The sequence below is a fragment of the Sminthopsis crassicaudata genome, chromosome 1, assembly GCF_048593235.1.
Source record: "Sminthopsis crassicaudata isolate SCR6 chromosome 1, ASM4859323v1, whole genome shotgun sequence".
Classification (NCBI taxonomy): domain Eukaryota; kingdom Metazoa; phylum Chordata; class Mammalia; order Dasyuromorphia; family Dasyuridae; genus Sminthopsis; species Sminthopsis crassicaudata.
In genome coordinates this window covers 624,893,249-624,906,010 of record NC_133617.1, presented here as the reverse complement: position 1 = coordinate 624,906,010, position 12,762 = coordinate 624,893,249, and the positions used below count along the sequence as shown (strand labels likewise).

At 35.3% G+C, this 12,762-nt stretch overlaps 1 protein-coding gene across 14 annotated transcripts in view; it reads right to left on the bottom strand.

Moving 5' to 3' along the window:
* Positions 1–11,561: 11,561 nt before the first annotated feature.
* The window catches only part of CAPSL (calcyphosine like), a 40,162-nt gene continuing 38,961 nt past the window's right edge, over positions 11,562–12,762 (bottom strand). For 11 of the 14 annotated variants that reach the window (XM_074282666.1, XM_074282675.1, XM_074282669.1 and 8 more), the window contains one exon: positions 11,562–12,084. In XM_074282666.1, coding sequence (XP_074138767.1) covers positions 12,044–12,084 — 41 coding nt within the window. In that variant the 3' untranslated portion in view covers positions 11,562–12,043. The remainder of the gene's footprint in view (positions 12,085–12,762) is intronic. The other 3 variants (XR_012484809.1, XR_012484810.1, XR_012484811.1) reach the window with 2 other exon arrangements.

The following is a 12,762-nucleotide window of genomic DNA, read 5'->3' as shown; positions in this document are numbered from 1 at the left end:
GTAATGTCTGAGTTTTAACTATATCATTGGAATGCTTCTCATGAGCATGGATAACTAAGAAAGGAAAGGATTCTGGGATATGACTGGATACTTTTAATTTTTCTTGCTAAATGAATTATTAAGCAACATCCCTGAATAGTAGCTTCACTAGTTATTAACAATAACACAAGACATTCATTAAAATACTTTGTATCTCATTAAAGCATACAGGTGAGCCTGTATGGTTGAAGACTGTGGTAAGTTCAATGCAAAATCACCAAGTGAAGAATATCACAGAAGATCAAGTCTTAACTAAATTGGTAAAACTTTGAGTATGGGGACAATGATAGACCATATATTTATTGATATAAAGACACAAACATCTATCCTGTGGCTTCTGTCTTTGCTCTAAAAAATGCCCAGTGAATTCTGCCCCTCCCAATGCAGTCTCACCTTACATGTGGTTTCTGTCTTTTTCTCTGAAACTTTTTGGGGAACCTCCTATTCAGCCTGCATGCCTAGAGTCTCTGCCTTTACCTCAGTATCAATCAGCTCTGATTCAGTTCCTCCCCTAAGGAATGCTCCCTTCTGAGCCTCCCAAAGTACTGTGTGTTAACCCCATTCAAGTCTTAGGTCACTAGCTTCTGCTTCCCCACTTTCTTCCCCCTCTAATTATCCCAAGGCTTTCTGTACTTTCTAGAACATGGCTTCTTAAACTTTTTCCACTCAATATCCCTTTTTACCTAAGAAATGTTTATGCCATTCCAGGTATATAGGTATATAAAATAGGTGTGCAAATCAAACATATACTGACAATAAATCATAATTGTGTGACCTCCACATTCAGTTATGCAATCCCATATGGGGTTGTGACCCATAGTTTAAGAAGTTTTACTCAAGAGACCTTTCCTAGACCAGACCCATCACAAATTGCTGGCTCCTGCTTCCTGTTCAGATGTACTGATCTTACTTACTGGGGGGTGGGCCTTCTAGGCCTTGTACAACTTATAAACAGCATTTCTCACAAAGCTGAACATTAGGAGAAAGCCCTGAAGAATCTAATCACCTCTCCTGCAATGGACTTTTCTCCAGTCACTAATAATCTGACTAAATATAGTCGTTATATTCTCACTCCATCATATATTCCTGATTCCAGTAATTCTGAGCCTCCAGATGTCATTACATAAGTGTACCAATGACACCCATCCTCTCCTAACACTGGCTCTAATCTGCCACCTTTCACTGTGTTCTCTGGAATGACTGGCCCATAAATCAGAAACTTGATTTTATATTAACTTTTTCCTTTCTCACTTATGCCAATTTCTCATGTTCCCTGAGATCTGGCTCTCTCTTAATGATGCCTTATCTGAGTCACCTTTTCCAGCATTAATGTACTTTTACTCATATCCCCAATTTACTGATCATGGAGAATTAATTGAAATTCTTCTTGCTTCCCATTGTTACACTCTGACACCTTTACTCAGTAATCTCTCCTCCTTTAAAATTTATTCAATTCATATTTATCTCTCAATCAAGATTCTGTTAGCTTTTGTCCATCAACTTAGGACATTCTGCTTCCTTCCTCAGTGAGTTCATGGTTTTTCTCTATATTGATATTCCCTCAAATACCCTAACTGACAAATTCCTCAATTTACTCATTTCTATGGCATACTCCTTCAAACCATTTCATCTTCAAACTGAAGTGGACATAGCTCTGATTTTCCATTACCCACAGAAGTTCTGTTTCTATATTTATGAACTCTGAAATTCCTTAATTTGACCATAATCTTTTATCATTTGATATTTTCCTTTAATTTACAATCTCTGTTTTTCATCCTCATCGAGAATCCACCCCACATGTTCATAGGGACTATTAATGTCCAACCTATGACAGAGCATTGTGAGCTCATATTGATCTGATCAGCCATAGTTAGACACATTGTCTGACTGTGATATGACATGACAATGATGTCATTTTGTTCCTCTTGGAGAATGCAGGACATCAACCAATCTCTATTCCTTCCTTCAGGCCTTTCCTAGGTCATCATCCTTGCACTGACTATGCTCTTCTTTTTTTCCCATCTTGATTCGTTGGTAATCCAGTTTAATTCTGTACTCTACTATACAATTAAATCTTTGCCTCATTGTTCTATTGTTATTCATGCCCTGCCAAGCCCCAATCTTAAATTACCCCAACCATTTGCTACCTTTGCTCTTATTCTCATGTCCATAAATGGAGATGGGGAAAATCATAAAACCCTACTGATTGGGTACAACCCTATTAATTGGGTACACTATAAATTTGGGGACAATATGAACAAAATACCAACTGAGACCTCACAGAAGCAAAGCAATCATTTTACACCTCCCTAATTGATTTACTACTCCAACTCAATACACCAGGTTCTCCAAATTTTCTCATTCATCCTTAGGCCTGCCATTGTCCCCTTTTTGCCAACTCTCAGCTGAGAATCTTGCCTTGTTTTTCCCTTAAAAAAAAAAAAAGTAAGGTCATTAACTGAAAGTTCCCTTTTCTCTCCTCATCTCACTCAAAATCTTCTGCCACCATTTCTTCTTTTCTCTGTCTCATGTGAAGAGGTGGTCCTTCTTCTTGCCAAAGCTAATATTCCAATAGGCACAAGTGATCCCTTTCCTCCTTATCTTCTCCCTTTATTATTTCTAGTCTTTCATTTATCTTGAATTTTTTCCTATCAACTAGTTCCTTGCTACTACTCATCCCAAAAAGTTATCATCTTAATATCTCTCATCCATTTCACAGCTAAGATAATTGGAAAACTTCCTTTGATTTACTTTTTTTTAACTCTCATCAGTTTAGCTTCCCACTTCATTATTCAACTGAACTCTTCCCTCCAAAGTTATTAGTGATTTCTTAACTGCTGAACCTAATGACCCTTTTTCAGTTTTCATTCTTCTTGACCTTCCTTGTAGGGTTGGACACTGTCAATGACCCTTCTTCTCAGAAATACTTTCTCCTCTCTAGATGTTCATGGAAGTACTAACTTCTGGTTCTCTTTACTAGATCTTCATTCAGGTTACTCTGATTAATCATGAACGTCCCTAAAGCTCTATGTATTCCTCTCTTCTTCCTCTATGCTATTTCATTTGAACATCTCATCAGCTCACATTAATTGTATTATCACCTCTATGAAGATGATTCTGTTGACCTTCAATAATGTTTTCAACTACCTATGGGATATCTTGAACTGCATGCCCTACAAACATCATAAAATCAACATGTTCAAAACTGAACTCATATTTTCCCCAAAAAACCCTCTTTCCTCCAATCTTGTTTTATTATTTTTTTCCTTTTTTCTTTTTGTTGTTGAGGCGATTGGGGTTAAGTGACTTACCCAGGGTCACACAGCTAAGAAGTGTTAAGTGTCTGAGGCCATATTTGAATTCAGATAATCTTGACTTCAAGGCTGGTACTCTATACACTGTGCCACCTAGCTGCCCCCTTCTTTATCATTTTCAAAGAATACTACCATCCTCCCAAAAAAAACTAGATAAAATTGACATTTTTCTACTAAAGTAAAATTATTATTAATCAATACTTAATTTCATGTCCATTTTCCTGATCCATTTTTCAAAATAAATCGTGAACTATTCTCTTATCAATGTTAACTTAGAACATAAGCTCTTTGAGTAAGAATTCTTTCCTTCTTCATGCCTATATTCCAGGTCTTAACAAAATGCATGGAACATAGTAAACACAATAAATGTTTGCTGATTTATTTATTGCTTGATTAAATAAAAGATATATAATTCCCTGACCCTGATGTGAGAATGCTGTTACTGCTGATTTCAATATGGTTCTCTCAGATTTCTTAGCTTTCTTTCTACCTTTTTCACCATAGAGCAAAATATGACAATTGAAAGAGACTTCAGAAGCTACCTATTCCAACCAGAACAAGAATCCTCTCAGTCTAATAAGTCATCACCCAGAGTTTATTTGATAACCTCCAGTTAGGTACAATCTACCACCTATTCACTCCATTATTAGTATCCATTCTACTATTAGACAGCCCCATTTTTTTCTTTTTTTATGTGTATGTATTTTTATTTTAATTTATGGAATAAGATGAGCATTTTGTAACATAATATAATAAAAAAGATGATTGCACATGAAACTGTAAATCTACTATGCACAACTTGTTTTCCTTTTCTAAGACTTTTGTTAATAATTTATTGAACATCAGTATAATTTGAGAATAGCTTGACTTGGCTTTAGCTGGTTACTCTATTCTTGCAGTAGATGTTCATTGCAATCAAGTTTCAACTATCCACATTTACATTTGTATAATATTTTGTAGATTTTTAAAAATTTATTTACAAAACATATGCATGGGTAATTTTTCCAGCATTGACCCTAGCAAAACCTTTTGTTCCAAATTTTCCCCACCTTCCTGCCACTCCCTCCCCTAGCTGGCAGGTAATACAATACAAGTTATATATGTTAGAATACATGTTAAATCTACTATATCTTTACATATTTATACAGTTGTCTTGCTGCACAAGAAAAATCAGATCAAGAAGAAAACAAAAACTGAGAAAGAAAACAAAATGCAAGCAAATAACAATAGAAACAAACTATATTGTGTTCCAAACTATGTTCCCATGGTTCACTCTCCACATGTAGATGGCTCTCTTCATCACTCAACAAGTAGAACTGATTTGAATCCTCTCATTGTTGAAAAGAGCCACCTCTCCATCAGAACTGATCTTCATATAGTCTTTTTGTTGCTGTGTATAATGATCTCCTGGTCCTGCTCATCTCACTTAGCATCAGTTCATGTAAGCCTCTCCAAGCCTCTCTGAAATCATCTTGCTGGTCATTTCTTATAGAACAATAGTATTCCATAGCATTCATATACCATAATTTATTCAGCCATTCTCTGAGCATCCACTCAGTTTCCAGTTTCTTGCCACTACAAAAAAAGCTGCCACCAACATATTTGCACATGTGGGTCCCTTTCCTTCCTTTAAGATCTCTTTGGGATATTAACCCAGTAAAAACACTGCTGGATCAAAGGGTATGCACAGTTTGATTACTTTTTTGACATAGTTCCAAACTACTCTCCAGAATGGTTGGATTTGTTCACAGTTCTACCAATAATGTATCAATATCCCAGTTTTCCCATATTCCCTCCAATATTTGTCATTATCTTTCCCTGTCATTTTAGCCAATCTGAAAGGTACATAGTGATATCTCAGAGTTGTCTTAATTTGCATTTCTCTGATCAATAGTGATTTGGAGCACTTTTTATGAGATTACATATAGTTTTAATTTCTTCATCTGAAAATTATCTGTTCATATCCTTTGACCATTTATCAATTGGAGAGTGGCTTGAACTATTATAAATTTGAGTCAATTCTCTATATATTTTAGAAATGAGGCCTTTATCAGATCCTTTGGGTGTAATTTAATAGGAATTTTTTGTAACAATCATGTAGGAAGCAAGAAAGAAGGAGGAGAAGAAGGATAAAAAGATCAAAAACAAAAATAACAAGAACAAGAAGGAGAAGGAAGAGGACAAGGACAAAGAGGAGGAGAAGGAAAAAGAGGAGGAAGAGGAGGAAAAGAAAGAGGAAGAGAAGGAGGAGGAGGAAGGGGAGGGAAAGGAAAAGGAAAAGGAAGGAGACGGAAAAGAGGTAGAAGGGGAGAAGAAGCTCACCTTTTATTATAATATTCATATCCTCATTACTTATTTACCAATTAGAGTTAATTTCCACCCTCAGGTACAACTACTCTTCCAAGGGTGTATAAACATTGAATGGGTTACATTAAAGTGTCACTAAACCCTTTTATTAATTACCTTTTTATTGCCTTAATTTTATTAATTAGCACTATGAACAAAATGATTAATTACCCAGAAAAAAATCATGCATCTGCCTTTTCACATTATTCAAAGATCTATCCTTTGAAAGTTCAGTGTTTGAAGGCAAACAATTCTAATCCTCCCTTACTTTCTCTTGGACATCTCCCCTAGAAAAGAGTATTGGAAAGAATTTCATAGGTCATATAACACCTTTATTTTGTAGATGAGGAAATAGAAGCACAGAGAAATTCACTGATTTACCCAAGTTCATCTGATGAAAAATCTCCCCTTAGCACATCTGCCACATATTAGGCTCTTAAACAAATGTCTATTTTCTTTCTTTCACATCTGACAGGGAACTACACTCTCATTGGAGCCTGTCAACGATCTGATTTAGGGTTAGATTTATTGTTCTAAAATTCTAAATTTCTAATTTTTTTCTAAATATGATTCATGTCAAATCACTGTCAGGCTATATCATTTGGAAGGCTCCACTCGATGAAACTACAAAGAAGTTTTATGTAGCTGGAATGATAAGACTACCTTCTGTTCTCATAATGCTCCTGGTTACCATATAAATTAACTTAGAGACAAGGACAAAAAAGAGTTAAATAAAACCACCCAGACACAATAATATAACTTCTTCCCCAAAATTATTCATGCTCATCTAACCATCCCCCCCCTCCTGTTGGCACTTGGGGTTAAGTGACTTGCCCAGAGTCACACAGCTAAGAAGTGTTAAGTGTCTGAGGCCAGATTTGAACTCAAGTATTCTTGACTTCAGGACTGATATTCTATCCACTGTACCAGCTAGATGCCCCATCTAACAATCTTAATACCTTTTTAAGATCCTTACCAATGTATGTCATTTTTTGTCTTTATAAAGATTTTTAGGAGGCAAAATACATAAAGCTAAAATTAGCTACTAAGAAATTAATAGGCTCCTTATCAGTCTGATATCCAAATGGTATAACTGGGTGAAAGCAAACCTTTTTGAGAATAGTTGAAGTATTACAATGAGAGCAGAAATGGAGTGACAGGACCAGAACACACGATGCATTTTAGGAAAGACAGGACTAAATGTTAAACTACGGGACAGGCAAAATACATTAGGTGATATTAAAGTATCTGAAGGAGAAAGGAAATTGCTATAAATCAATAAAGATATCAACGAGGAGGAACCAGTATAGGGTCAAAAGGGAGGGGAGAAGATATAGGGAAACAAAGACTACAGAAAAGCAACTTCAATTAACCAATATAGTAAACATCAATCATGAACAAAGCATTATTGCTCCTGTGTTCATTTATTACCCTGTTAATGGTTAGTTAAATTGTTAGTTAATCAACCCTGTGAAGTGACAATACCATTTAGATTATAAGTTATGAAGAAGTGGTAGTTCTACATTTGGTAGAGAGAATTCCCTCACCAGAGCATTCCTTATACTGATGAAACTGTAGATTTAGCCCATATATATTTGTTAAAAGGGTTTTTTTTTCCCCAACAAAAATAGATATAATATGTTAAACCTGGAAGATGTCTTAGAGGTCATATTGTCCTTGTTTTATATGTGTATAAAACTCCTTGTTTTATACACAATATTCACTGAAGGAGATTTAAGGAGACATATCACAGCTGTACTATTTTTTCATTTGCAAAATAAAAGATGTAGGATTAGATCAGGACTTCTTAAACTTTTTCCACTCAGATTATCTTTTTCTCCCAAGAAATTTTTACACAATATATAGGTATTTAAAATAGGTATATAAATCAAACATTTCTGATAATAAAGCATAATTTCATACCCCCACATTCAATTATGTAATCCCATATGAGGTCCCCACCCACAGTTTAAGAATCTTAGAGTAGATGACTATAAGATTCCCCCAACACCTTCTTTTAGTGGAGATGCCCAAGTGAAAGTGTGGGAAATGAGTTAAATTTGTTTTCCCCCAAACACTAAACATCCAAAGTATAGACTGTGGAATGATGTGAAGAGGCAGATATATGACTGATTGTTATAAGAAAATCTCCTTAAGAAAGTAAAATAGTAAAATGAGCCCTAGTAGCGTGGAGGTGGTGACTATACTTGTCTGGATAATACAAGTACAGACTATGACTGCTTTGGGAGAATATATTAATGTTCATTGTGACATATGTAAAGAAAACATCCAAATTTCCAATAGTTTGAAGAAAAACTACATTTTAATTGCTAAACTGTGAAGCAACACACATAGTGCTACCCAAATAAAGCTCAGGGAATCAATAAGATTTTGAAAGGGAAATAAGAGAGGAAATTTTATGCACAGAAGGGGAAAAAAGTATGAATAAAGGTCTGTTGCATAATTTTGCTTATGGCTGACACTGATCCTTTTTATTTCTCTACCTAAGTAAAATCTTCCCTAAAGATCACACCAGAAGCCCAGCCTCCAGACATTTAAATATAGCCAGAAACTTCAGCCCTGGGAAAGTTAGCACATCTGTTGACTGACGGTCAAATAATCAACCAACTTCCTAATTCACAGTCACCTCTCCAATTGTACTGCTAACCACTGTAGCCACAAAAGAGAGAGTTCCATAAGGCCCAATTTTACTAAATTTCTGCATTTATTTGCAAAATGGATGAAGTGGCCTAGAGTCACAAAGACAGGTCCAAATCCTGCCCTAGACAATTACTAGTTTTGTTGTCCTGGGCAATCAACTTAACTTCTCTCTCATGCTTGGTTTCTTCATTTATAAAAAGGCAATAATAATCTTTGTAGTATTTGTCTCCCAGAATGATTGTAAAAATCAAATGGGATAATCATTATAAAGTGCTTTACAAACTTTAAAGCTCTCTCTAAATGTTAATATTGATTGTAATTAATAGTATTATTATTTATTATTGATTAGCCATTTTTCAGTCATATCTGACTCTTTGATCCCATCTGGAATTATTTTACAGATAAGGAAATTGTGGCAAATAGGGTTAAGTGACATCCCCGATCACACAGGTAGTACGTGTCTGAGGAAGATGAGTCTTTCTGGCAGCAGGCTATAAAACAAGGGCGGGGAATCTTTTTTTCTATCAAGGGCCATTCAGATATTTATAACACCATTCACAAGCCATACAAAATTGTCAACTTATAGAAGTAAAGTAATGAGAGATTGTTATATAGCAAATGATTTCATGGGTCTTATATGGCCAGACATTCCTCCCCCTGGTATAAAGGATAAAGGCCTGGTCTCAAAGCCATGAACCAGTGGATTCAAGTCCTGCCTCTGACACATGCTGGCTGTGTGTCCTGGCTTGGCCAATTAAACTCTAAGAGCTCCAGATACACTCTAAGACTCTAAGTTGCAGAGAAGGTGCCAGTCTGAGTTAGTAGAAGTTTCCTCACAAGGAGTCTCCTAAACCAATAAAATCACAAATCCAATCACTATCCTTATACTTGGATTTATTATATTTGTCAATTATTCTATTTAAGCATTATTTATATTATTATATAATATTTGCATGTTTTATATGTAAATAATATTTAAAATATATTATAAATTCTAAAGCATGTATCAGGCTATCTGAACCTAGACAGTAAAGGTACAGGAAGTTTCCCCTTCTGGAGTTCCCCTACACCAACGAAACTGTACCAATATACCGGATCACACACAAATACATTAATTAAAAGATTTTTTTTCAAAAAATATTAGCTTACAGTATATTAATGTTGAAAGATGTCTTAGTGACTATATAGTGCAGTCCCTCACTTTAGATTAATGTACTATGCATTAGGAATACAAAGATGAAATGGAAATTATCCCTCCTATTTGCTATTGGTAAAATATTCATATAAATAAGTATATATCCAAAACAAAAACTATTCCAAGATAATTTAAGAATGAGGCACTAAAAGGAAAAGCTTCCTGAAGAAGATGGCATTTGAGCTAATCCAAAGGATTCTAAGGAGGTGAACCCAAAAAAGGCAGTGACAAAGATAGGTAAGCAGCAGAATAGGATTGCTAAACTTCTTTTGATGATGATAGTGCAGATTTTGCTTGGTTCCAGGGAATATATTACTCTTCACTGTGACATCTATAAAGAAAACATCCAAATCTCCAACGGTTTGGAGAAAAATCAGATTTTAATTGCTATAGTTAAAGAACACACACGAGTGTTACCCAGATGAACATATGAGACTATAAATCCCACTTTGTTCTGTCCACAGATATTTCGTGGTAATCAGGAGCCAGGAAAGAATGTGGCTTGTGCTGTTTCAAAGACAAAACTCCTTGCCCAAAAATCCTGGATATGTTTACTCATCCTTGGATACAAAGGGTTAAATGGTTTCCATTTAGAGATAATACTGAGAAGCTTCACTTTATCCTGAGAAGTAAAAATGCTGGTTTATATATAGATCCCTGGACCAGATAAGCTAATTAGAGATGGTATTGCTACATGCTCAAGGATGAGACTGGTGGGCATGAGTGCATGGAGAACAACATCCCAGGTGAACACAGTAAAATTTTAATAAAAAAAGTGTTCCCAACAAAAGTCAGTTTAAAAAATGACTAGATGCCATTTGGGATTCTGTGTAGCCTAATTCATGACTAAGAAACTAACAGAAACTCATGCTTGAATTCCTAGTATAGGAAATAATGGAAAATTTTTTTCAACAAAATTCTCAAGGTAAATTTCCACGCTTTTCTCCCTAAAAATGCATTTTCATAGTAGTTCCCTTGGTTCCATTATCATCTATGAGGGTAAAATTCACTGCATTAGAAAAAGATGAGTGAATTGAAAATCCTGAAAACCCTCAGAGTGGCCCTTAGCTCTGCACTATTCCAGACCTTCACATATTCTTCTTTCCTTCCCTTCTTTTACCATCTCTGACTTTAGTCCATTTATCCTTTCTCCCTTTTACTGAAAAAGAAAGCTTCTCAAATCCACAAGAAACAAGTAAATGAATATATTTTTCTTCTGAAATTGTAAGGGTTAAGCTGAAGGTTAAACCTGAAATCTAATTAAAGTTGCACCAATTTTCCCCCTCAAACTTTCTTTTTCTAGCTGAAATAATATCCAATTACATTCATTAGTTTACTAAATTCAGATGTAGCATCATTCCTAAATCAATATTTATTTTTAAAATTATTTCACCTAGCAGAATAAATATTTCAGTATTCCATGGACCAGCAATCCCCTTAAATGATTCGAAGATGTTGGGATATAGTGGAAAGAGTTCTGACTCTGCAATTAGAGAAGTCCTACTCTGACGCTGTATGAATGACTTTGGACAAATCACAGAATTTCCCTGTACCTCAGTTTTCTCCTCTGTAAAAAAGAAGTGAATGGAGAAGGCTGATCTTGTAATGAGTTAAAGAAAACTAGAGGAAAAAGAACCCAGAGATTAATGCCCCAGACACAGCATCAAAAGTATGAATTCTTAAATGTTTGTTGTTTGTAGCCTAATGAGCAGACATAGAATATTATTCCCATCTCTTACTTAATGAAATTATGAAAGTTCATTTAAAAGATTTAGTATCTCCTGGCACTATTCTTATTACCACATTTGTTTACCTGATCTACCCAAGTGCATGTGTTGGGGGGAACAAGTCCCCATTAAAGCTCTTGTATGTGCATCTAACACCCCATTTAAAGTCTAAATATAATTGTTGGCTTTGGGTGTTGGTTTTTAATAAACCTCGGATGAAGTATGCCTTCATGTTGTTTGGAAACTATTGCCAAAGAACACACTCAGAAGCACACAGTAAGTTCAGAATAATTTATGAAACAGACATTTTTTATTTTCCCCAGTTCTCATGCTGATTCCTTCCAGGCTAGACTTCAAGAGATGGGGAAAGAGAACAAATGTAGAATAACAGATATTGTCTTAATTTTTTAAAGATGCTTAAAATGTGGTTATTTTATCTGAACATTAGCCAAGTCCATGCCTCTGTTCTTTTTCTCTTGATGTTTAGAGTAAGTTTTTTTGGTTATTTGTGAGGAAACAATAGCACTTACATAACTTCCTTAAGAGAAATGAACTGTCCCTGCCTGTTTAGGAGAAAAAAAGCAAATCATTCAGAAGTTCACTTATATATGATCATTCTCAGAATTAATAGTACTGAAAGCCTTTCAAAAATCATCCCTTGGAAAGGCTTTGATTCCAGAAAGAAACAAGAACCAGAAAATCACAATCTCCAGGTCTTTCGCATAATAAGAATGAAGTAGGCGTCACTGTCAATGGAAGCACTAACCCCAGCATAATATTCCAAAAAGTCCTCTTGGGAAACCTGTATATGAAAGGGAAGAAAAGGGGGGGGAGAGATAAAGTCAGGGAACAGTGTCATCAAAGAGCTTTCTGGGTTAATAAAGACTACCGGGATCCTGGTCTGACTTGCCTAACCCAAAAGCAGAACACAGATGATGTGCATGAAGAGGACAACTGATAAATAAATAAATATCCACACCATGCAAAGGGTACCTACAATTCTATCTTAGACTCCTGTGAGTTAAGATATTGTTTCTGGGAAATACTTGTTAAAGTGCACATGAATAAACTTGGAGAGGTAACGCTTTAACCCATTTGTACCTGCTAATATTTGAGTTTCCAGAGAACAGAGCTTTTAGAGAATAGGGAAGTAGATAAATACATTAAGGAGAATCACCCTAAATTTTGTTCATGTAGGGAAAGCTCATTGGTGTACTGAAATGAGAATTCCCTAACTAGTCAGGGGTAACAGAAGGAAGCAATGTCATATGTCATAAAATGTTGAGAAGAAGGGGAAGGCCATACAAAAAGGAGATAGTAGGCTGTTAGAAAACTAGCTATTCTGATTTCACAGTCTTCCTAGAAGAGTCTATTTGGGTACTGGGGAGGAGAATGGAAGATATTCCATTCAGTGTAATTACATTCCATGTAAGACTTACATCAAATTTTCAAAATTATTATTCTTAGCTGAGGGAAGGAG